Below are 26736 nucleotides of genomic sequence, written 5' to 3'. Positions count from 1 at the left end.
TGTGCCATTTTTGTGTCAGTAATGCTGTAGGTCAACGCGGTCCTGGGGGATTTGTTTCTGCATCTTTAACATTAATGTAGAGCGCTCACCTCCTTTTCTTCCCTACTTTAAGGGCAGAAACTTAGTGCAGGCATTGCAGCCCTCTGATGCATGGTCCCTGGGCAGGCACAAGTTGCAGACTTGGTGGCTATTCTTCTGCACTAACTAGGGCATAACCTGAAATGTGTATGCTCCATACCTGCAATGCAGTCTCCGCAACATGCCATCAAGGACCTTGTGGTCTTAAAGGGTTACCTAACCACAAGACTTTCAGTAATTTTGTCAGTGTTCATTGGTTTTCCACAGTGTTCGAAAGCTTTTTCTCTCCATTTCCCATTTTTTTATGATAAAAATCTCTTCTACGATCCGTCCCAGAGCTCACTTAACTGCTTCAAGTCCCAATGGCAGAAAAAACATACTTGTGTTCAATGGCTTTCCATAATGTTGGAAAGCTGTTTCTCTGTGTTCCCCCATTTTTCGATGCTCGAAAACTCTTTTTCTCTGATCCGTCTCAGAGCTCACTACACTGCTTCCAGCCCCAATGGCGGAAAAAAAGAATCTGAAAATGGCGACCATGCAATGCAGTTTCAAAGACGTACGTCTGACATCACAGAAGAGGCACAGACCACCAAATGGTTGACTATGCCCACTTGAAAAATAATAATAATAATAATACAGCGAGAGAGAAAATAGAGACAATTCTGGGGCCAACCCCTAGAAGGAGGCATAATGCACAGCACGTGAATCCTGAAAGATTCACCCTGCAAAAATGTACATGTGTTTTACATTGCACTTAGTATAGTGCTCATCCGCTTAGTGAGCAGTCTTTTTTTGCAGATAAAAGACCCAAGACATAGGGAGAGAAGGTGATTTGTGCAGGGTCACACTAATTGGTCAAGTGGTGAATTAAATAGCATAAATTAGATCTCCTGTTTCATCGACACTACTTGGGCCACATACAATATTGATCCAATCTGCTACTTTTTTGTGCCAATTTATATTTTCATTATTCCCTCCTGTACTCTAAGAGTGCCAGTGCATTTGGTGTTTGCATGCAGAAGACGAGCACGTGCTGCCCCATGGGCAGGCTTTAGCAGATGAAAGATAAGACAGAGTTGAGCTCCTCCAAGACATGAGAGCCAAGGTGAGGGGCATCCAGCTTCTCAGAGCAGCTTCAGGGCCAGCTCTGCCAGTCGTTGACTTCGATACATGCTGGGTCAAGGCCTTGAATGGCACTCTTCACAGAGAGCAGTCAGTGGCAGCTTCAAAGAACTCTGCAATAGGAAAGCTTCGGATACTACCAGTGGTACACTACTACTACGCATATATAGCTAATTCTACCTATTCTTTGGTCTCTAGTTGCTGATAACAGGTCTCCGTTACTACCCATTCAAATGCTATTCTTTTAATCTACCCTAGAAGGATGAAGGACAGAGTAGGATCACTTGGACCCAAATCTGTGACCGGTAGGTTTCTCACAGATCCCCCCAAGAGATGCATTATTCCAATGAGCTATCTTGCCAGCTCTCTAACTGTGCTCTCCTTGTGGACCATCACTAGCACCGCCCTGATGGTCCACTTCCTAATGCGTTTAATCCGAGTTCATTCATCCCTTGTGCACAAGGCCACACTGTGTGTTTGGAGTGCACGCAATCATCCCTTGCTGAGGCACTGGCTTGGCCGTCTAAGCCTTTTTACTGCCATTTGGAAACAAGTTACTGACCTGCATACTAGGACCCAAAGTTCTACCTGAGTTTTTGTCTCCTGGTCTGCAGGAGGCCACACGATGTGTCAGTTATACTTTACAAAAATGTACCATGGCTCAATATAGCAAAGATAAATAAATGGAAAAAAAACACCATGAGCCACTGTGTGGCACGATTCAACTGCTTTTCAGGTAGGAAGTACAGGGGAAAGAGAGAATACCACATGTAGCCAAAGTATTGAAGAATAATTTCCTCACAAATTCTGTATTGAATCGCTCAAGATCTAGCAGCGGTCTCTGTATATATGAAAAATATAAATAAAACTACGTGGATTATAACAAGACTTAGTTGTTTTGTCATTCATACACCTGACAGATATTGTTAAAACTATTACTTTGGATGGGTGATGTAAATTATGAATATTGTTTTATGTACTATTATAAATAAAATCTTGCCGATAATATTCAAGATCGTGCTTTCATTTCTATACTACATTGTCTTATCATTCTGTTATGTTCCATTCTTTTCGTTTGCTACAATTAAATGAGTGCAAATCAAGCGACACCTGAGGGGTACATACATCTTCATAACATTGTTTCTCAAAATAGTTTACCAAGGGGAACTCTTACTTCTGAATCGTGTACATGCACAGCTTCTCCTTATTACAGGATGAACCTATATATATATATATATATATATATATATATATATATATAAAATAATTATCTTCCTAACAATGTACAAGTCATGTGAGGTCGGTGGGGAAATCTTCTCAACAAAACCTTGAAGTCACTAGCGCTTGCAATTCACGCCTCCATCACACCACCACAGATAGTAAAATGTTCCCCTTTTGTCCCCAATGACAGGTTTCCAATAAGGACAGTTCCCCAGAATGATAGTCTCAAATAACGATTGTCCCCGGTGATAACACTTGAACGAAGTGCTGCAGCTTTCCACGACAGTAACTGCTCCCACTAACGGTCTTCAGTTACAACGTTTGCGAATGAATGCTTTCACTAATTATGACTGCTCCTAAACTGACTGCCATCAATAACTGAACCCGATACAACTGCCCCAAACGACGACTATCACCAATGATAATAAAAAATCCAAATGTAAACTACTGCCAATGACCCCCAATAAGAGATGTCCCGTAAATAAATGTCCCAGATAACAAACGTTCTAACTTATTGCCAGAAACAAAACGCCCCAAATGACGGACTACCAACAAATGAGTAACATCCCCAATAACAAATCACATCCGCGTTGAATGATGACCCTCCTCAATGGTAAGCCTCTCTACTGACTCTTTACTCACTTGCAGTGCTGGAGGAGGTCACCATTGATCTTGTACTCTGCTGTGGCCTGGCCTCCATGCAGGCTTGCGAATCCCATTCCTCATCCTGACGCTGAAGATAACAGACGAGATGTGCCTCTGTGGAGAGAAAACCATGGATTAAGCCCAGATCTTTGTGACTGGGGTGAATTCTTGCTTTGTTCAGCATTCCGTCCATCTGTTCTTTTTGCATTTGTTGCCCCAAGTGGGAAGGGTATGCCCAGGCGTGGGTCCAGTGCTCACTGTGTCACTGGATTCAAGCTACCCTGTCTGATGAAGGGTGATACACTGAAACCGGTCCAAGGATGCTTGTTTCAGGTCCAGTGAGGACCTGGCTTGGCAGTTCAGGCTGGACTGTTCCCATGAGGAACAGGGTCAAGACTGAGCTGCATATGGCTGGATCCAAACTGGGGTGGCGTAGTGAGCAAAAAAAACAATGTATTAAACCTGGGTGAATGTTTGCATTGTTCAGCATTCCGTCCATCATCTGTTCTTTTTGCATACGACTGAACACAAGGTCATATTTTCTGAACTCAGGTGATTCCCCCAAAAATACAGCCATCTAGCAAATATCCCTCATTCGGTGTGGCAGGAGCTACTGATATATTTATGGCAGAAACATTCTTCAATAATAAATACAGATGCATGTTAAGAATATTGTGTATCAAAAACTCTGTAATTGACCTCTAACCACAGCACAAACTGGGCAGTGAGAGAAGCTGCATATTCCTTCTCAACAGCCAGTCCTCTCTGAGCTCTTCATCACTGAGGCTTAATTTTGGGTCTCGCCCACCAGACAATACTAGCCATCTGTTTGCAAAAGACCTTTGATGCTCTTCCAAATACTTACAGTGGACTTAGAGGCTATCAACTGCTTACCACTAGTTGCCTCTATTGTCACTTGTTTTGTAACTAATGGCTTTCCTTAGCTCTTCTTGTGTTTGTCCCTCTCCTAAAACAGTTGCTTTACCATACTTTTGACTGGCTGACTTATATACTTCCCTGCTCACTTTTAGTGAACTACTCTCCCTATCGTGTGCTTCTCTTGTAAGCACTCCATGACAGTGCAGTTATTTGAGTTCTCTCCGTCATTTGCTTCCGCCACTGCGCTCCATGTTGCTCTCTTTCCCTCATACGTTTATCCCTGCCAAACTACCCCAAATTGCTCTCTCATTTAGGTGCTACGGTTCCCTTCCTCCCCCACCTGACTATTTTTATTTCAATCTCTTGAGCCCTAACCACTCGAGGTAATTCACATTTTTTTAATAAACTTTTGATTTTTTTGGAGGGTCAGGCAGCTTTTGTGCTTACAATTTCAGTTTTTATATTTACAAATCTAAGTGGCTTCCTCAACTTCACATCAGTCAGTTAAAAAAAAAAAAACAATAACAGCGCCTGCATTAGTCCGAAGATGTGGTGACATATCCATGTCTATGTCACAACACCTGCGCACATGTTTGTCACGAAGCTTGTGCACGTCACAAGCATGCAAACACCTATGTAGTACCAGCCAGCAACAGTGGCCATGTTATCACTCCTTTTTGTTCTTTCAATGCTGCACAGCATCGACAAAAACCACTGTAGCCATTAGGCCTACAAGGCGAGGCCAGTTGGTCTGCCAATGCTTGTTGGTCACCCCAGAAATAGACCAGTTATGAGAGCTAACAAAGCCCTAACACTATATGCAAAAAGGGTAGTAACCGGCAAAGTTTTACCAACTACCTACTATTTCTGCACGGCAAGAAAATTGTTTATTATTCCAGGGTAGCGTAATAATCATAGTCTTTGTCAGGATGAACACTAAAGTCACTAAATAAACATGAGGACAACCCCCTGGTAGCTATTGCACAGAGCAGACAGGTTTAACTTAGAGGCAATGTGTAAAGTATTAACACAATACTGAAACAGTAATAAAGTCAAAATGCAAAACAAACAAATCCCAAAACGAATTAGAAAAACAGAGTAACATTTAATAAACAAAAAGACATACAAAAAAAATAAATCCAATAAAGAGAACAAAATGGTTACTTACCAGTACGCTTGGTTTTGCAGTTTGAAGAATTTTCTGGATTCATATGCTGTGCATTATTTCGCTATCTAGTGGTTGGGTCCGGAATCTACTTGTTAGTCCCTTTTCTCTTTTTGCTCTCTTTTCATCTTTTTTTTTTGCTTTTGGTCATAGTCTGTAGTGCTTTCTGTAGTCATTAGGTGCTTTGTCAATCCTCCTATAACATCAGGCGTTTGCCCCGCAAGCAGCTGTAAGTGATCGCCATTTTAAGATTCTTTTTTTTCTCCCTCAGCGACTCCTATTATCCTAATTTAATTCCTTTCCTTTTTTTGATATTACAGTATCTTATTCTTCTCTTCACTTCACGGGGAGGTGGAGGGTCGCATGTGAGTCCAGAAAATTCTTGAAGCTGCAAAGCCACTCCTACTGGTAAGTAACAATTTCGTTTTTCAACATGAATCCTTTTCTAGATTCACAAACTGTGCACTGATTTCGCAGAAGTACCTCAGGTCACGATGGGGGCAGTGCCAGAATGAGGTTGAGCTTGCGAACAGACGTTTCAGTACTCACTGCCCCACTTGCACCTCATTATTTGGATGTCCATGCAAGTGTTTTGTGAAATGTGTACGGATGACCATGTGGCTGCCGGACATATGCCTTTTATGGGTACGTTTACTAGGAAGGCCTGGGTGGCTCCTTCTTTCCTTGGGGATTGCGCACAGGTTTTTTTTTCTCCAAGCGCATGCCTGCCCTCTCGTAGCGTGTTTGAATTGTTTGTACTATCCACCTTGCAATGGTTCCTTTTGTCACTGGTGAGCCATTATTTCACTTTGCAAATGATACGAAGAGCTGGCTTCTTTTTCTGACCGCATTTGACCTTTCCAGGTAGTACATCATAGTGTTGTGCACATCTAGTGTGTGCAGAGTTCTCTCAACTTGTTCTTTTGGTTATTGGAAGCCTGGTAACTGTATTGCTTGGTTCACGTGGAATTATGATATATCTTTGGAAGGAGACTGGGGTGGTGCTCATTGTTACTAAGTCCTTCTGTATTTGCAGGTAGGGTTCTTCGGTGGTTAGTGCTTCCAGTTGGCTCACCCTGCACAGTGTTCTAGTAGAAAGGCGGTCTTAGCAGAACAGGAACTTTGGTTTTGCCTTATGTAACTGTTCATAGGGTACCTCATTAGTTGACTGAGTACCAAACTGAGGTTCCACATTAGCATCAGAACTGATCTGGGTGGATCTATCCTTTTGCTCCTTGTAAGAACCTTTTGATAACCTGTGTTATGTAGAAGATTCTACCCATGTGGCCTTGTGTATATGCTACTACTACCAACCAGTGTGTCTTTAACAAGGAGTACATCAGCCTGTTTTCTAGCTGGTAGATGAGGAATCTGATCACTGTTGTGTCTTCTGTTCTGCTGAGGAACTGCTCCTGTCTTTGCACCACAGGACATACCGAAGTCATTTTGCGTGTAGCATTTTCATCTCCTTGGTCTTCTTACTTCCTTCAGAACATCCATGGATTGTTTTGGAAGGTTCAACTATCCAAACTTTATGTCCCCCAGAGCCAGGCCACTAGATTCAGGCTACTTACTTACAGGTGATGGACCATGCCTCCATTCATGGAGAGAAGGCTGTGCTTTTCTGTTAGCCTTTCTACATTTCCTTGTGCCATCTCCACCTGGTGCGAGAATCAAATTTTCCTTTCCCACTTTGGAGCAATAAGGAACAGCATCATCTGAGACTATTTGCAGTGGTTTACCACTACAGGTACGAGGGGAATCAGTGGAAAAGCATGTGCAATTTTCACTGACCATTCTATCAACAGGTCATTTCCCTGGGAGTGGCGTTGTGGGGGCCTGGATGCGAAATCTTGGCTTTTCACGTTTTCCAGGGTTGCAAACAGATCAATCTCTGGGGTGAGCTACTGGTGGAAGACCTCTTGGAGCACTAGCTTGTTTAATTCCCATTCGTGCAATATGGTTGTTTGGCTGCTTAGCCTGCCTGCTGCTCTGTTCTGTATACCTGGTAGGTTTATAGTTATCAATGTTATTCCTTTCTGAATGGCTCATCTCCAAATCTCTTTGGCTAGCTTTGACAGTGCATGTGTCCTTGGCCGTCCTTGCTTGTTCAGATAGAATAATGGGTTTGTGGTGTCCATCTGGATTTGCATAGTCTTTCCCTTTACATGTGCCTGAAAGGCCTTTAGGGCCAGGGAGACCATTTTTAGTTCCAGGGCATTCATGTGTTAGATTGATTCTGCTTTCCATAGCCCTTTGATCTTTTGTTCCCCCAAGTGTGGCCCCCAACCTACTTGGGACATGCCCGTGGTGATGGTCCCTGTTGGAGTTGGCTGCATGAAAGACCTGCCTACTGCTATGTTTTCTACATTCCACCATGTCGTCACTACCTGTACGTTTTGACCTACAACTACTAGATATTCCCAATTCCCCATTGATTGCGACCATTGTTTTTAGATCCACTCCTGTAGCAGTCTCATGTGTAGCCTTGCATGTGAAATCAGTGGGATGCATGAGGCTTCATGCCCATCATCTCCCCAGCAGTTCTCCCGCTCAGAGACTGACCCTTGCGGTAGCAGCATGTATGGTCTACAACTGCCTGAATCCTCTTGAGGCTGGGGAAGACTCTTGCCACCAGAATGTGGATTCTCTTTATGCAGTTGTCTTGTCTCTCTCCACCTTCACTGAAGACTTTTTTAGGCAGATTGTGAAACCTAATTCATGAAGCGTGTCAATGAATATCCTGGTGTCTTTCTCATTGTAAGAGCTTGCTTTGATTAGTGAGTTGTCTAGTTACAGGTAGACATGTTTTCCCATCCGTCTTAAGTGAGCTGCAACTGAAGCTAGGCATTCTGTGAATACCCTAGATGTTAACTCAATTTCCGACGGAGTGGGTCTTGTTCACTATGAACCGTAGGCATCTTATGTGTTTGCAGTTCATGGGAATGTGTAGTTAAGTGTTCTTTAGGTCTATGGTTGTCATGTAGCCCCTGTTCGCAGCCACAAGATGACCTCTTGCAATGATTTCATTTTGAATGTTTATGTCTTTATGGACTTGTTTAAGAAGAGCAAGTTCAGGATTGGTCTGAAAGATTTGTCCGGTTTTAGGACGAGGAAGTATGCCAAGTAGTTTCTGTGACTGATGTTTGCTACGGGCACTCTATTGCCCTTTTTAGCAAACGTTCCTAAACTTCATGTTGCAGGCAGCACCTTTCCTCCTCCTGATGTGGTATTTTCTATAGTTTAACCCTGGGGAGCGCATTTATATGTTCTCTGCAGTAACCATGCTGGAGAATGGTAAGGATTTTTTTGTCAGATGTGACCCTGCTTCACTTCAGGGGGAAGACCTCTATCCTGCCCCCCACTACTGTTATGTGGTGAAGCAGTTGATTAGTGGAGTTGGTTACTGGATGAGCTGGCCCCCCTAGAAGGTTGTCTCCTTCCTCTGGAACTGTCATTGTTGCTGCACTCCTTGATGTCGGGTCGGTTGTTGGTAAGACAGATGTGACATTGGGCTTTGAAAACTTCCCAGGCCTGAAGATCTTCTCACCAATGTTATTCCTTTCTTGGTTGGCTCCAGAGCTGCAAAGCCCCCATATGAAAACTGGACACCTATAGCCAGGTGTGTCTCCTCACGGATGTCCATCCTACCAACTGCCTACTATCTACACCTGCCGCCTCCAATGCTGACTTCAAGCATGTGTGGGCTACCTCCTTGCCCTCTTGTCCCAGTGCAGCTCCTCTTTTCTGGTATTGTTCTATGAGGCGTTTCAGGGCCTCTCCAACTTCTTCCCAGTGGTTGTGACAATAGCAGTTGGAGTGCTTTTGAGTTTGCAATCCTCCACTGAAGCAGCCCCTTCTCTAATTTTAAGCCTACTATTTACACGCTCTTGCTTTCCTTCTCTGGCGGGATCCCATTGACGTTGGAACATTTTCTCTTCTCCTGGCAATGGCCACAATGATGGAATCCACCACTGCCCTGCCCTTAGTGTAAACAAGGTCCTTGGAGGAATGTTTATATTTTTCTCTACCCTTGCTGTTACTGCCTTCCATGGTGCTGGCTCTCTGAAAGCCCTCCATTAGCCCAAAAGGCTTGGCAGCATAGGGATGCATTCATTTCTGCTCTGGGATGGTAGGAGTGTCTCTAGGAGGAAACCAGTCTATATCCTCTTCTCATTGTACCCCATATTTATCTGCTGCTCTCTTCACAACAGCATCATACATCATGCTGTCATTGGGCAGTGATGGGCTTGTGTCGATGGCTTCCTCAGGTGAACCTGTTTTGAGGTCCTGCCAGCGGCTCATCTCTTCCTTTACAAATCCTGGAAGATCCACTGGTCAGAGGAAAATCTCTTGTACCTCTTCTTGTGGTTCGGGGGGTCGCCGGTCGTTCAAGCTTCCAGTGCTCTTCTTCCCCCCCACTCTTCTCCCCTGGAGGTTTCAAGGTGATTCTAAAATATTTTCGTAGAAAACTCAAAATCTTTCTTTTTCTGTATGCCGCCATTTCAGCTTCCAGCTGCCTCTTCCTTCTTTCGATTTCAAAGGCCTGTTCTTTGGCATTGAAAGACTTCACCGCTCTTTTCTACAGGACTGGCACTTCCACCAAACCATCCTTGGCCTTCTTCTTTTCTCTATCACTTTTCAGCATCAAAGATTTCTCCAAGGGGCAACCAGAATCAGCATCTTTCATTCAGGGCCCGTGGGGCTCTTTAGACCTTGACTTCTCTTCAGCCGCCAAGTACTTCGTAGCCATGGTAATCTCGGTGGCTCTGAGTTTTAAGTCTTCTGCTCGGCCCCAGGATGTGTTTTTTTGGCGACGTTCCCTATTATTGCGTTTCTTCGCTGACTGTTTCGCCAACCTCTTCCACTTCGGTATCAGAGCCTTCTGCTTGAGCCACTTTTGTCTCAATGTTGTCCTTCTCCTTGCTCCAAAGGCGGAGATCCTTCTGTGTCTCCATGGTTGCTTAGTGTTCTCGCCTCAGCTATGCATACACTTAGCAGTTCTTTGTGTCGTTGTCCCTGATGGAAGCTGGCCTGGTGTGTAGTGAGCACCTATGCTGTTATCACCTTATATGAGGTCCAGGTATCCGTTATTAGTGAGGTGTACGCTGTGTCTAGGAAGCCAGGGCTCTTTAGAGGTAGCTGTGGAAGAGCAGCCAATACTGATCTAGGAGAAATGCAAAGCTTATGCAATACCACCACAGTCACACAGCACTTACACACATGAAAGAACCACACAGTATTACAAAAAAAAGGTACTTTATTATAGTAACACAAATACTAAAATACTGTATAGGCTATACTCCAATAGGAGGTGAGTAAACACACTATTATGTACACATTAAAAGTCAGTGACTAGCATAGAAAGCCAGAACAAATAGTATAAACAATAGCAAATAGAGAAGGCCCTGGGATAGACCAAACCATATACTAAGTGAGTGGAATGTGAAAGGCAGTTCCCCACCCAAGGAAGGGGAACCGGTATAGGGGAGCTGGAGGAACCAGGAACCCCCAAAAGGCAAGTATCAGGGTGTCTCCCCCATCGACTAGGAGAGAAGAGGTAAGTACCAGGTTTTCCAGCCCAACACACAGAAGAGCTTTGGAAAAGGACTGTGGAAGACCCAGACAAGACAGGAAGAAAGCAAAGGTGGATCCTGACAGAAGAGGACCTTCAAAAGAAGGGGGCTAAGTCCTGTTCAAGTTGGAGTGTGCAGCGGTGGCAGGAATCCCTACCCACCCTTCTGCGGATGGAGGACCAGGTCAATGGTGGATGAAGAAAGTCAGCAGTGCAGCAAGAAGCAGAAGAGTAGTTCCAGAAGTGATGTCCCACGTCGGCAGTCGTGATGCAGTCAGTCAGTGGTGCTGGAAAGCCACCAACAAGTCTTGGCAAATGCAAGAGTCGGAGAAGAAGGTTTTGCAAGGCTGAAGAGGATAGCAAGGCCCAGGGGACTCAAACCAAGGATGGGAGTCTGAGGTGACCCTCTGCAGCTGGGAGAGTCACAAAAAGAGGAGGCAGCCACCACAAGCGACCCATAGGAAGCAGGCACAGGAGTCGCAGTGAGGCCCACTCAGCACACTGTACAGGGGTCCCACGTTGCTTAGGCAGCAGGCAAGAGACTGTGCTTTGCACAGGAGAGTGCTGGAGGCCGGGGCTACACAAAGCCTGAAGATTCCTGGGAGGAGGAACAAACAAGCCTTGGTGGCTGCAAGAGTCACAGTACACAGGGATACTGTCCTGCAAGGTGAGGCAAGGGCTTACCATCTCCCAAGTTGGAAAGCTGGTAGAGAAGACCAAGGGGACCACTCCAGACCACCACCTGTGATGCAGGATCCATGCAGCTCCGGAGGAGAGAAGATCCACACAGCTGGTTGTCATTGCAGTTGGTGCCTGCAGATGCAGGGGAGTGATTACAATGAAGATTCCTTCTTACTTCTTGTGCAGGCTGAAGACTCGTCGCCATCAGAGGATGCACAGTCATGGAAATGTTGCAGTTGCGGAAGGAGCCTGAGAAACAATGTTTCAGAGCAAAGTTGTTGCTGGAGTTGCAGATTGCCAGTCCAGTTGCAGGCCCGGTGGCCAGAAGATGAAATAAACAATGCAGAGGAGTCCTGCTGGAATCTTGCATGTCGAATCTGAAGACCCATCTGGGAGAGTGACCCTAAATAGCCCACGAAGGGGGACTGGTCACCTAGCAGGGTGACCACCTTTCAGGAAGGGGCTGTGACGTCACCTGTCTGACCTGGCCATTGCCCACATTGGATTCAAGATAGCAGAATCAAGTGGCCACCAGGAGGAGCTCTAGGCACCACCTCAGTGGTAGTGATGGATAGGGGAGTGGTCACTCCCCTTCCTATTGTCCAGTTTCATGCCAGAGCAGGGACCGGGGGTCCCTGGACTGGTGCAAACCAGTTTATGCAAGGAGGGCACCAAATGTGCCCTTAAAAGCATACCAGTGGCTTGAGGAGGCTATCCCTCCCAAGCCATGTAACACCTATTGCCAAAGGGAGAGGGTGTTGCCTCCCTCTCCCACAGAATCCCTTTGTTCTGCCTTCCTCTGCTTGAGCTGGTCAAGAAGCAGGATGGCAGAAACCTATCTGTGGAGTGGCAGCAGTGCAGGCTGCCCTGAAAACCCCAGAAGACTGGTAGGAGCCCCCAGAGTGCATGGAATCATACAACCAATACTGGCAACAGTATTGGGGTATGATTCCAACATGTTTGATACCAAACACGCCCAGGTTCGGAGTTACCATTATGTAGATGGACACAGGTAAAATGGCTTCCTCGTACTTACAAAGTCCAGTGAAATGGAGCTGGAGTTCATAGGGGCACCTCTGTTCATGCAGGGGTCCTCACACACAGGTACCTGTACCCTGCCCTCTGGGATAGGAGGGTCTACAATAGAGGTGACTTAGTGACCTGGTGCAGTGACCTGTAGTGAAAGGGTGCATGCACCTTTTCACGCAGGCTGCAATGGCAGGCCTGCAGACATATTTTGCAGGGGCTGTCATGGGTGGCACACTATATACTGCAGCCCATGGGGAACCCCTGGTGCCTTAATACCCTAGGTACCCAAGTACCATATACTAGGGACTTATATAGGGGCACCAATATACCATTTGTGGGGTGTGCTACGTCCTAAGCAACCAAGAGGGCGAGGAGACAGTCACTGTGGTCCTGGTTAGCAGGATCCCAGTGAACACAGTCAAAACACACTGACAGCAGGCAAAAAGTGGGGGTAACCATGCCAAAAAGAGGGTACTTTCCTACAGTCCCCTGGAAAGTAGACATTACAGGCCTTGTGCTTATCCTTGTGGGTGATCTTTCAGTGGCACATGGGGCAGAATCTAAAGAGAGCATTTTCCATTTTCCCTGGTGGTCCTCAGTCCTCTTCTGTGCATTCTCTGACCATGTGGTTGACAACTCAAGCGGTCCACTCCCTTCTCTGATGATCTGCAGTCAACTTCTCTGTAATTTTCGGTGGTTTAAGGTTATTCACCTTTTGCTCTTGGTTTTCCTGTCCTTTCTTCTACGATCCACTGTATTTTCTTCAGTGTTTTTTTTGGCACCCAGAGAGCTTTGGTCCCCAGATCCAATGGCAGGGGAAAATAAAATCTGTAAATAGCGACCATGTATCTCACTGGTAGACAGACATAACATCAAATGGCTACAGGTGATGCCCTAAAACAAAAGAGGACTGATCAGAAGATTACTGACCCAATCACTAGATGGCGGGATAATTCACAGCATGTGAATCCACAAAGGCATTCATGCTGCAAAACTGGATATGATTTTTTTTTTTTTTTAGGTTTTCAAGTGGAGATAGCGCCAAGAAGCACAAAGTGCCAATGGTCATGGTAGAACAGAGCCTAGCTGTATTTTGAAACGGACCATGATGGAGCGTGGGTCAGATACACTAACCGGGTTCTAAATGATTATAGATTTCACCTTCTCACTTTAATCCTCAAAGTCCTAATCCATCACAGCAGTATACTTCTAAAACCCTATAGGACCTCAGGGAAGCACCCAGAGATTCAAAGGATGGCAGACAGAGGCCAACAGCGGTGCCCAGTTCAGGTCAAGTTGCCAATGGACAGCTAGGCAGGTGCAGGAAAAGGCCTTGTGTAGCATGTTGTGTACCTGCAGCTTGAACAGGTCAGCCCTATGATTGGAGAACACTTCTTCGTCAAGGGTATTACAGCAAGAGCAGTTCCAGTCATCTTAGCTCCTATCGGGTGAAAGACAGCAGACACAGTCCTTTTGTGTTCTTCACAGGTCCAGAAAATGTTCTGAAATGGGTGCCTGGAAATACCACATTTAGGCCTGGCATGAGCCAATGGGTGGAATGACTCTGGGCACCCCTAACCAATGGGGTAAAGGTTCCTGCGGCTAACCATGCCTACTTTTGGAATTTAAGATCGCGAACATCTTCGGCCACACTAAACTGAACATTGCGACATCCACAAAAGGCCCAACTGTGATTGGGACCGGTCTTGCTGAGGGAACAAAAGAAGGGTACTGACCTGGGTGTTAGCAACATCTGCTTGGGACAGGGTACACCTTTTGAAGTTAATCAAGTTCCTGAACTCAGCCCACAGGCCATCCTGCCAAGGGCATGACACCCACTTCCCCACACCCAAGGCATTTTAACCCTGTCCTGGGAGCATGTTCATACATCATTCACACCTATTCAAATGCTAATTACTGGCTGGCAAAAGTGGGAGACCAAATGCAGATTAGCTTCCAGGGACTTCAGGCAGGTCAAAGGTAACTTTCCAGAAGTACCTTTTCCATAATAGTTATACAAAATTTGTTGTTACTATTATATTGGATTTTGACTAGCTATTAAAAAGTCTTTAAATTATTTTTCTAGCTGCTTCCAAACAGAAATTCGCATTATTAAATGTCATAATGTAATCTAGTGTTTTCCTATGAAGGAACCCAGGCTTGCTACTGTGAAAATAGCTTTTGGACCTATTTCACGGTAAGGACACGTGGGATTGTTAACTTCTATGTGCCCTACTTTTAAATAGCATGTACCTATCCTTATTGGTAATAAGGCTACTTGCTGGTGACTTAATATTTAGAAGAAGGTTCTGACCTATCAAAAAATGTTAATTTGACAGGTTAAATTAGCAGTTTAAAACTGCACTACCAGGCTACAATGGTAAACCTAGGGACAGGTTTGCTGGGTCACAACAGTGGGTGGTGCAGTGGGTGGCACATTGGGTGCTACTGCCCACTAGTGACATTTAGCTTACAGGCCCCGAGTACACTCTGTACCATATATCAGGGACTTCTAGGTAAGGTAAATAAGACAATTGGGTGTATACCAATTTCAACCTGCTAAAAAAGGGATCACAATCACAGCCACGCTGGTAAATGTATGCATATTTTGTCTATCAAAGTTTACCTATTGCAAGCTTTTCTGAGGCAGTACACAAAAAAACAGCAACTATTATCTGTAGAGCATATCTGATGCAGAATATTTTTGCTGGTGTTATATAAAGATATAAGCAACATTAAAATGTTATTGAGGTCACGTGCCTAAAGCAAATCAAAGAAATTGTGCAAAGTTTTCAAAGACTGCTAAAAAAAAAAAAAAAAAAAAAAAAAAACGTTGCACACTCCTGCCTAACACAAAACACAAATAGTATCTGGATTTGGGAGATCACTGTAGGGTGCTGCATGCAGGGCACACTTGAGGGTGTCATTCTCGCTCAGGGTGAAGCCCCAAAGACATGGAAAGCCGTGCCCTGTACCACTCTTTTCCCGAGTTTCTGACCTCCCAAATGCTATATAAACACAGTCTGCCATCACTACGCTAATTCCTTATCAGGACACAGGTGGAACTATCCTAGGTGCATTACTCCCCACGAACCTTTTAGAAGTGGAAGGCATGCGGTCTTCGATGTAGTCTCAACCTTCTCACCTCACTGCACAAGTTCACCTTTCACGCAATGTCATGCTGTCCTGCTGCTTTTCTGGTTAGACCTATTCAGCTGTTTCCTTAGTCTCTCAGTTTCCAAAAAAAACCCTAACACAAATACATAGATTTATACATATATACAAGTGCTTTAGGTCTGGCACCTTCATCCACTGGGCTAGTCATTCATATTTTGCCTTCAATCAGCAAAGCATTCAACATGGGTAGTCATAAACCCACTCCATTTATTGGCTGCCTTGAACAGCGGGTGACAGCATTTTGCCTAATTACATATGTACAGCTGCCCGAAAAGGAGTGCACTTCAGTGCCAGAGCTGGGCCGCTCCTTTTTTTTTTTTCCCAACTATGCCATTTACTGCATAGGTTACGCAAAAACATTTTTTAAAAAACAAAAAAAAATAATAATAAATAAATACTTGTTAAGGCCAGATCGTTTGTCTGTAACTAGCTACCTGTTGAAAACGGAACTGATCCCACCCTGTGGTCATTCCGGTTATCTCTAAAGACCCATCTTTTAGAGAGCATCAGCCACACTGGGTCTAATGTAAAACAACTGCTTAGGCCTCGTCTCCCGCTCTTGTTATAGTCTTTCTGGCCCCCGTTTACCCTTGTACCATCTCCCCTCATCTATACCGGCTATCTCTGCTTCCCCTAGGTCTCTTACTTCCTGAACCCCCCTGTTCCCTCATTCTTGCATGCCTGCACTTCTCTTCCACATCACCAAATCAGCCGCCCCCAACTTGCCTTTCCTGTTATTTTTCACACCCTATACCGGTACCTAGATTTACTCTCCACATCCTATGCTGGCTTTTTTATTTAGACCGTTTTACTTCGTTCCCTCCCCGCTAACCTTTTACCATCCTTCACCATCGCCCCCTCTGTCGTCTCTTCCCTTGTGCCTCCCCTTTCCTCCATCAAAGCCTTCACGTGGCCTCCCTGGTACTTGTTTCCCACATACATCTTGGTGCCCAAATGCTAGATGTAGGAGGCTGGCCTGGTTTGTAGTGGGTACCAAAGGTAATTACACATTATACCAGGTCCAGTTATACCTTATTAGTGAAATGTAGTCAGTGTCTAGCAGCTTAAGCTGTCTAGAGGTAGCTGTAGGCAGAGCAGCCAAGGCTGGACTATGAGGCATGCAAATCTCTTGCAATGCCACTGTAGTCACACAGTACTCACACACATGAAAGACAATACTTAGTGTTACCAAAAATAAAAGTACTTTATTTTAGTGACACAATGCCAAAAATACCTTAGAGACTATCCTCCCTTAGGAGGTAAGTAAATTACACAATATATATACACTAATAACCAAAAACAGGTAAGTAAATAACCAGAAAATAGTGCAAACAGTGAAAATCACAAAAGGTTGCAATGGGCCTAGGGGGAACACAAACCATATACTTAAAATAGTGGAATGCGAAAGTCGGTTTCTCATCTATCAAGTGTAGTGTGTAGAGGGGCACTGGGAGTGTAAGAAAACACCAAAGGTAAGTAAAAGACCCCACTCCAGAGCCCAGTAAAGCAGGAGCAGAACACAGCAAGTTTCCTAAAACACTAGAAGTCGTGATAGAAGACAGTGCAAGAACCAGAAGAGACTGCAAGACAGCAACAATGAATGGATTCCTGGACCTGAAGACTTGTGGAAGAAGGGGACCAAGTCCAAGAAGCACTGAAAAGTCCAGGGAGAACAGGAGCCCCTGCTACCCCGGATGAAGGTGCAAAAGAAGACCAACCGGTTAGAAGACAAAGTCAGTGTTGCACCAAAGAAGACAGATGCGGGTTCCTGGTTAGTGCAGAAGATGTCCCACACTGGACGGATCAATGCAGTCTGGTTTGCGTCTCTGGATTCCGCCAACAAACCTTGGATCGTGCAAAACATGCGGTTGGCTGAAATTTGCTGCTGCCCAGGACCAGGTGGTCTCTACCCAGGATGGGGAAAGATAGGGGCTCTCAGCAACTCAGAGAGCCCTCCGAAGACCAGGCAGCACGCACAGGAGTCCCACAGCACGGGAACAAAGGAGGTGCAAATGGAAGCCCATGCAGCACGACACAAAGGATTCCCATGCCGCCAGAGAACTACTCAGGAAGCTGTGTGTCGCAGGATGCAGACCTTGGGGCCTAAGCTGTGCTGTCCACGAAGAACTTCTTAGAAGGTCGAACACAAGCCTTGGCAACTGCAACTCATGTGGTGCACGGGGTACTGTCTTGCGTGGGGAGGCAAGCTCTTACCTCAACCAAATTTAGAAAGCTGGACGTTGGGACTGTCGGAGTCACTTTAGTCCACCACCAGTGTCGCTGGATCCATGCCTGTCCTCTGGAGAGGGGACCCAAACCACCGGTCGTCACTGCAGAGAGGTGCCTGCTGAACCAGGAAGTGACTCAGTCACTCCACAGGAGATTTCTTTGGTTCTTCTGGTGCAGGCTGAAGACAGGCAGTCCTCAGAGGATGCACGACATGGAAACTGTTGCAGTTGCTGGCAGGAGCTGAAGTTACAATGTTTCAAAAATCGTCTTTGCTTCTTTGTTGCAATTTTGTAGAGTTCATGGAGCAGTCAGTGGTAGATCCGTAGGTAGAAGATTAAGTAAAGTATGCAGAGGATTTCTGCTGGAGTCTTGCAATCTGAATCTGAAGAAACACCCAGAGGAGAGACCCTAAATACACCTGAGAGGGGGATTGGTTACCTAATCAGGTAAGCACCTATCAGGAGGGGTCTCCGACATCACCTGCTGGCACTGGCCACTCAGATGCTCCCAGAGTGCCCCACCACCTTGGAATCCAAGATGGCAAAACCCAGGGACACTCTGGAGGAGCTCCGGGCACCACCCCTTGGGTGGTGATGGACAGGGGAGTGGGCACTCCCCTTTCCTTTGTCCAGTCCCACACCAGAGCAGGGACTGGGGGTCCCTGAACCGGTGTGGACTGGATTATGCAAGCAGGGCACCATTTGTGCCCTTCAAAGTATTTCCAGAGGCTCTGGGAGAATACCCCTCCCATGCCTGTAACACCTATTTCCAAAGGGAGAGGGTGAAACACCCCTCTCCTAAAGGAAATGCATTGTTCTGCCTTACGGGATTGAGCTGCTCAAGCCTCAGGAAGGCAGAAGCCGGTCTGTGAGGTGGCAGCAGCTGAAGCTGCAGTGAAAGCCTCAGAAGGCTGGTATAGCAGTACTGAGGGTCCACTGTACAGTCCCCAGAGTGCATGGGATTGTGCAACGAATACTGGAATCAGTATTGGGGTAAAATTCCCAGTTTTTAGACACCTTACTAGGCCATATTCGGAGTTACCATTGTGAAGCTGTACACAGGTATTTACCCTATGTGCAGTGCACACTTAAAATGGCATCCCCGCACTCATGAAGTCCAGGAAAATGGGCCTGGGAGACGTGGGGGCACCTCTGCTAGTGCAGGGGGGCCCTCACACACAGGTACTTTGCACCCAGCCTTCAGGGTTGAAAGACCTAATATATAGGTGACTTATAAGCGATCTGGTGCAGTGAAAATGGCTGTGAAATTCACACAAGCTGCAATGGCAATCCTGTAGAAGCCTTTGTATGGGCTCCTTACGGGTGGCAAAAGAAATGCTGCAGCCCATCAGGATCCTCTGGAACCCCAATGCCATAGGTACATATGTACCATATACCAGGGACTTATAAGGGGGGACCAGTATGCTAATTTGGAGTGAAATACTGAGTCACCAGTATTTAGTGACAAATTTAGAAACCGAGAGAGCAGGAGCACTGGAGTTTTGATTAGCAGGTCTCCAGTGACAATTTAGAAAACAGTGAAACACTGACAAGCAGGCCATAAGCACTGGGGTCCTGACTAGCAGCATCCCAGTGACACAGTCAATCAAAAACACACTGACATCTGGCAAAAATTTGGGATAACATGCCAAAAAGAGGGTACTTTCCTACACTAGATAAAACTGTAAAATAAATAAATACATCTGGATTTGCCTATTGTTTCTCTGTGAAACGCTTTAAAGCACTTTTGGCATCGCAAGTCACAGCGAGCATCTCCCAAGATTGTTTCATCTGTGGCTTTCTAGACACTAACGTTCACTAATAATTCTGAGACGTTACCAAAATTAGAACTGCAGCGCGGTCTTATGTGCCAAGATGCAGTCCGTCTGAACATGCACCGCTCTGTGACTGCAGCAAGGAGCACATCACTGGACATTGAACACTGCCAGCAGGGGTGTGTGACGTAAGCCGTTGCAGCCCGCGTTGCTAAAGGGGCGGGGGTGGACCGCATTGGTGGGGCCGTCCACTTCTAAAGCCTGTTAATATATGTGCGACATGGGAGTCACGGGGCCACCTACCACATGCGCCTTCATAATTTTGTGCAACACCACTGCATACAAGTAAATTAGCAATTTAAATACTGGACATTCTGAACCATTGGTTAATTCTATTCCATCATTGTTTAGCTCATGGAACTTTTTATCGGTTTTTCACACATTGTACTTTGAGCATAATCCCTCCTGCAGGGCCTGTTGTCTTATCTTCAACTCGGCTACAGTGGGACACAGGGAGGCTGTAGATCAGAAGTAATTAGTCCTGTCCAGTTTTTGCTAGGCCTCATAAATCCTCGCGTGCGCCTGCGTGGCTAATTCACTCGCAAGCTTGCCAAGGGGGAGGGGGGGGGGGGAGGTGTTTAATTTAGTAAGGGACAGAGCTTAATTTGAGCTGGTGGGGGCCACCGGCGCTCATATTTTGGGGACCGGCTCCTATTTTATCTCAACTGACTTTGATCCAGAGCAAGAGAGAAGGAAAACATAGAAAGGGGAAAGGATGAGGAGGAAGAGATACAGAAAAAACAGTGACAAAGGAAGACAGTGATGAAAAATAACCTACATGAGAGAGAGAAAAAGAGGCAGGCAGTGCCTGTAGTATATTAAAGCGCCATGAGGTGGAATCATAAACAACAGCTCTGGTATTTGCCGCTCCGACCATCGATAGTGCCAGGCGAGCACATTGGGCCTGGAAATTATTATTTTCCAAATTAACCACTGTAGAGGGACGGCAAAATCGAGGAAGGGCAGAATGAACAAAAAGAATAGACGGGGGATGTATGAAAAATAATGAGGGGAAGAGGTTTGTAAAGGAGTGGAAGGAACATGATGCTACGACATCCAGGAACGGCTTGACCGCGCTGATGAGGAACATTTTCTCCACGCATTAACGGTTTATACAGAACTCACCACTACCACACGATCATACACAATGAAGCGGGCTGTGATAACCTCAGACCTCTCGGTGTCCCGAGCGCCATCTGACCTACGGGGGGGTGCGGGGTTGGGGCTGCCTCCAACGAGCACCGTCTTCACACACTATACACCAAGGTCGCTTTCTGCCCTCAACTCGCACCTTGAACACTTCTCAGGTCCCTCCTCACTGTCGCTAGCATGATCTCCATATCCCGTTTGGAGCGGCTCATGATGGACCCTGCTTCTCACACAGCCAGAGACGGAAGTCCAGTAAAGCCCTCCAAACCGTGTCCATCCGTGGCATTCTGATCACCACGGCGACTGGACTGCTGCCGCGTGACGTCACAGAGCCAGAGCACGTCACAGCTGTCCGGTAGCCGAGGGAAGGCAGCACTCGTCCCAGGAGTGCGGTCACAGGCCCCGATGATGTCACGGTGAGGCTGACTTATGGGAGGCAGAGCAGGCCAACCGTCACTGAGCGGCGGCTCCGGTGAAGTCCCACGTCAGCACCTTTTCTGAGCTGGTACCATGCAGGTCAGAAATGGGACAACATTGACGGATGCTCTGATTTCTTTTCCTAAGTCTGCAATTCAATAAGTAGACCTGCGAAGCATGGATCTGGCAGATGAGGGCATTTCAAGGCCGTATCGCCTACCAAAGGCGGGTTTATGACCTGTTCTCTGATAGTCGGAGACCGAGAAGATGGCAGACTTCTCTAGGTCAATTTGCCAGCATTCAGGTTTTTAAGTTTGCAGTCTGGAACTTGCATCCCTGATTTTTTTAATTCGGTAAAAAAAGAAGACAACACATCTCAGAATAGGTATAGGCCGCATTATTGGGCTTACTGAATGTTCCCTTTCCCTTGTGCAAGTCTTATCTGCAGCCAAGGGGTCGCGAAACCCCGAGGCATTCCCTGAGCCTGTTAGTTTGATGCACTTCTCCAGGCAGTAGTATACGAATTGGCAAAGGGAACAGGTCTGCAGATCCTAGATTTAACAATACTTATTTATGTTTAAAAGGATTTTGTAAAAGATTATTATAAAAACCATTCCAAAAAGTGGCTATTTTGAAGACGTTTTATAATAACATTTTACAAAACTGTGTTTTGCAAAACAGCGACTAGGTATCTTCACGGGTGACAAGTAGCACTCTACAAATCTGCTGATATATTGAAAGATGGCCGCTTATGTATCTGCACAGAGGAGGTTATCTTTCAAGGTCTTTCATAAAAAATTTAAATGCCCATTGCCAATGCATGCACACAAATCTGCCCACATGGATTGCCATTTTAGGTTTTGTTTTGATAAATAATTAAGTATGCTCACAAAAGCACAAGGACAGCAGAGAGCAGTGTTGGGGGAAACTGGCGGTTTCTTAGCAAAATAATTGAAAAAAAGTACAAGTCATGTTATGTTTTTTAAAGAAAAAGCACACAATGGGCCAGTAGCCCTTCGCACTGAAAGAGACTACATATGGAAGCATGCATATTGTGCAGGAGCAGAATGGACCAATGGATAAGTGGGTTGACCTTGTGGCACATGCTTTATGTTGTGATGAATATAAGATAAAATTGAATGACACTACAACAAACTAATGGCTGAAGAGGCTGACTGAAACCCCCCTATAATTATATATGTTCCAGATTGGTAGTCATCACTGCATAGTTATGGTCAAGCTGCACTTCCCAATGAAAACACATTTTCTGACTTGCCTATAACATTTGTCTCATTGGACGGACCTGCACATAACTTGGCAATCGCTTGACATATTCATTTGGTCAGTGTCCAATAGGTTTTGCAAAGTTCCATGCACGGTGGAAAACATTCCTGGGGGGTTCAGGTGGTGAAAAGAGTTGTGTTTTCACATTTTAGCTCCCATAGGAGAATTTACTTGCACCCACAGCCGAAATCACTGAACAGACTTACACCAAACTTGGCCTGAAGAAAGAACTTTACCCATAAAATGTGCTTTCATTCATTTGATGTAATACATTCAGCAGTTGAGATATGAGCATTTTAAAAAGTTGCCAGGTGGGCTTGAAAGGGTTAACATTTTTATATATATATGACATTTAAATACCTGGCAACACAAAAAGATGATGGATGGAGTGCTGAACAATGCAAACACTCACCCCCAGTCACAGATCTGGGTTTAATCCATCGTTCTTTTGCTGACCATGCCATCCCAGTTTGGACCCAGGCATATGCAAATCACCCAGTGGGAAGGGTATGTCCAGACCTGGGTCCCGTGCTCACTGCGCCACTGGATTCAAGCTAGCCTGGCTGATGAAGGGTCATACCAGAAACCAGTTCCAGGATGCTTGTTTCCGGTCCAGGGAGGACCTGGCTTGGCAGTTCGGGCTGGACGGTTCCCATGAGTACCAGGGTCAAGACTGATTTGCAAATGGTTGGGTTTAAACTGTGGTGGCATGGTGAACAAAAGAATGATGGATTAAACCCAGATCTGTGTCTAAGGGTGAGTGTTTGCACTGTTCATCACTCCATCCATCATCCTTCTGTGTATTTAAATACTCGATTCAGTGAATTATGATCAGAGAAGGGCTGTATGTTTTTTTTTTTTTTTTTTACCATTTTGAATAGATTCCAAGTCACGATTTTTGCTCTGTGGAAAAAAAACCTGCATAAAACAGCATATAATTTCCAAGTCAAAGCGGTGTCATGGGAGCTGCCACTTTAGGTAGTGCGTTAATGCACCATCTGGTGGAGCAAAAAAACAAATAGACAATCACAATCGGTTTTGATTTGTGACTTCCGTAAGGGATTAAAAAACACACAAAATAGTGTAAGACAGAACAGAAAAAAGGCAGAAAAAACACAGGGGTTGGTGAGGGGGTGAATGTGGGGAGAGCAAAAGGCTATGTTCAGTGGAAGGTGGGGCACTTGTAGGAGGTGGGACGCATGGGGGGGGGGGTGAGCTACCCACAGAGGGGTTAGACACAAGGTAAACTTGAGGTTGTACACAGATGGGGTTGAGAATAAAGTGCAATAGAAAAAAAAAGAAAAAAAAATCTCAGCTCTGGTTCAAAAGTATAAAACCACAGAAATTCGCCAGTGAGCGTTCAGTACATACACCCCACACCATAACTAAAGTCAACCAACAAGCCCATGACCATTTGCCAATGGCACAGGAAAAGGAGCCAGTCTATGAATAGGAAAGGCTGGTGGGTGATATATTTAACAACTGTACATGGGAGAGCTACACAGTGCCCTGAAGAAACCAGGTAGGCTCAGACATCCCCCACGTCCAAATGGCAAAGTCAATGGTAGGCTGAACATGTTCCTCTATTCTCCACACTATGGACTAGCAGTCCCAAGACCAGCTCCACATAAAGACTTCCATGAAGATGCCCCACAACTAAAGATAGCAGTTGATGATAGGACTGACCTCAGTGGATGCTGTACTATATACCACTCTGTAATACATATAAATAGCAAAGCAACGTTCCATCGTACTGCAAAGAATTATGAAGAACCATTTAAGGGATCTCAGACTAAAAAAAATACTATTAAACAGGATAAATAAAAGCAAGTATTTTTATAAAGTAAAAGCATAAGCCAACACTCGCGGTGGAACAATAAATAACAATACAACTTTAAGCCCATGCGTAGGCCCTTCTCTCCCTAACTGTTCAGACAATATTTGCACCCTAGACATATGAATATATAATAAGGTATGGAGTCTAGATTTTCAGTAAAGTAACTAATCTCAGGAAGATCTGGTTAGAACGGAAAAGAACACCTACCTCTAAAGAGGCATTAACATTTTGACTGAGTCTGACTCAACCAGCCCTAACTAAAACATGAAAATAAATCTGTGGCGTAGCAAAAGAAAAAACTTTTATTCAGTATACAGTCCATCTGTTAGATAAACAAATTGAATGTGCCATGAATCAGTGTACTTTTGAGATGTAAAATAATTCTGCAGTCGTGCATTACAATGCAAGCATTCCATAGGATGCAGAATGAGACGCCAAACAGCCAATTGCATGAGGTAACAGATTAATACTCCTGTGGGCGGAGCTAAGGCCCACTCTATGTAGATTTAAAAAAAATGATAATAATAGATATGATAATGCTGCAGGGGCAAGCCAGGCCTGAAAAGAAAGTGATTTACGCTAATGACGGTAGAGGGCAACGTGGCTCAGGAATGTTTTCAGTGCAGTTTGTACAGTTCTCATAATTATAAAATGTTCCTTGGCACTTATAATATCAAGACACACATGTCCAGTTCATCTATGCTGCAGATAGAAACGAGCAACATTTTTTTATACCACAAACATATTGTTTTTTCTAACCACATCATACAAATTTGTTGTGCTTGTTTACAAAACGATATATGATAGGTTTATGAATTCATGTGGGAGGGTACCATTGTGGTGGCATGAGAGGACCATTAGCAAGCGAAGAGAAAAAGGGTCCATATAGCGTCTGGTCTGTTTGACTGCTTGGCAAGTACCACACACACTGCAAACGTTGCTTTAACAGTTCCTTTGTCAAAGTCTACTTTAGGGCACATGCTATCGGATATAGATTTAGTAAGCCTAGAGCTTTGGCCCATGATGCAAGATTGTTCCCATCTTTTCGCTCCTTGGACACTAGGCATCAGACAAGGTTACGATATGGCTTTCCTTCTACAGATAAATTCACTCTTGACATTTTGTCCAGTTGGTTTCTTTGCGCTAAACCTCATCTACTTCTTTTAGAACGCAAATGGTTCTTCAATGAAGGCCCAGGAGTGCAAGAGGGTCGCCCAGCGATATGGTTTCTCATCTAGTAAACTTTAGTGTCAGATTGAATGCATGTTGGCTGATGGAAGATTTCTAGTTGGACCCTGATAGCAGAATAGCAGGGGGAGGGTGGGTGAACGAGTGCGGGCCCCCGCATATTATACACATTTAGACATGGTCTTATATAACACATTTGTGTCCTTAATCCGTGGAAACATCTTGTCTTTTTGGCACGGGTGGAGATGACAACTCATACCATTTTACACATAATCATTATGGTAACTTACTGAATAAAACATTGTTTAAATTTGATCTTCTTCTGTGCAATAGTCTAAATCATTGTAAACCACAGTTAAAACCCGCATTCAATGGCAGACATGCCAACACAATAATTGATTTTATATTATTATCTAATAATTTTACTACTTATGTGTCTGAATATAAAATTCAAGACGCTTTGTTTAGCGATCACTACCCTCAAAGTTTAAGCATTGTATTCCCCCAAGCCGACATTAAACACAAGGAACCAACGGAGAAGGTAGAGAATATAGAATTGAGAACAAGAAATGGCTACACTATCCGCTGGTCACAGCTTGATCCTATGCAGTTCATGAAACAATTAATGAGCAAACTCTCAAAGAGTTTGAAACTTGTCTTTCAGACAATATTTGCCCGCAGGCTTGTATTAACGCTTTCATTGCAATAACTACTGAAATTAAAAACCCTCTGTAGGAGGCTGGACTGGCTTGTAGTGAGTACCAAGGGGTACTTGCACCTTGCACCAGGCCCAGTTATCCCTTATTAGTGTATAGGGTGTCTAGCAGCTTAGGCTGATAGATAATGGTAGCTTAGCAGAGCAGCTTAGGCTGAACTAGGAGACGTGTGAAGCTACTACAGTACCACTTAGTGTCATATGCACAATATCATAAGAAAACACAATACACAGTTATACTAAAAATAAAGGTACTTTATTTTTATGACAATATGCCAAAGTATCTTAGAGTGTACCCTCAGTGAGAGGATAGGAAATATACAAAAGATATATATACACAATAGCAAAAATATGCAGTATATTCTTAGAAAACAGTGCAAACAATGTATAGTTACAATAGGATGCAATGGGGAAACATAGGGATAGGGGCAACACAAACCATATACTCCAGAAGTGGAATGCGAACCACAAATGGACCCCAAACCTATGTGACCTTGTAGAGGGTCGCTGG

General features: G+C 44.9%; 1 protein-coding gene across 7 annotated transcripts in view; it reads right to left on the bottom strand.

Moving 5' to 3' along the window:
• Nucleotides 1-26736, bottom strand: part of LOC138261581 (septin-9-like) — a 533955-nt gene that overhangs the window by 372962 nt on the left and 134257 nt on the right. For 5 of the 7 annotated variants that reach the window (XM_069210668.1, XM_069210669.1, XM_069210665.1 and 2 more), the window contains one exon: nt 3064-3180. The exons of the other annotated variants lie outside the window; for them this stretch is intronic. In XM_069210668.1, the coding sequence (XP_069066769.1) occupies nt 3064-3180 (117 nt within the window). The remainder of the gene's footprint in view (nt 1-3063; nt 3181-26736) is intronic. 7 annotated transcript variants of the gene reach the window in all.

This window comes from Pleurodeles waltl, chromosome 10 (genome assembly GCF_031143425.1).
Source record: "Pleurodeles waltl isolate 20211129_DDA chromosome 10, aPleWal1.hap1.20221129, whole genome shotgun sequence".
In the NCBI taxonomy this organism is placed as follows: Eukaryota; Metazoa; Chordata; class Amphibia; order Caudata; family Salamandridae; genus Pleurodeles; species Pleurodeles waltl.
The sequence above is the reverse complement of the archived record's forward strand: the minus strand, read 5'-3'. Positions and strand labels throughout refer to the sequence as shown.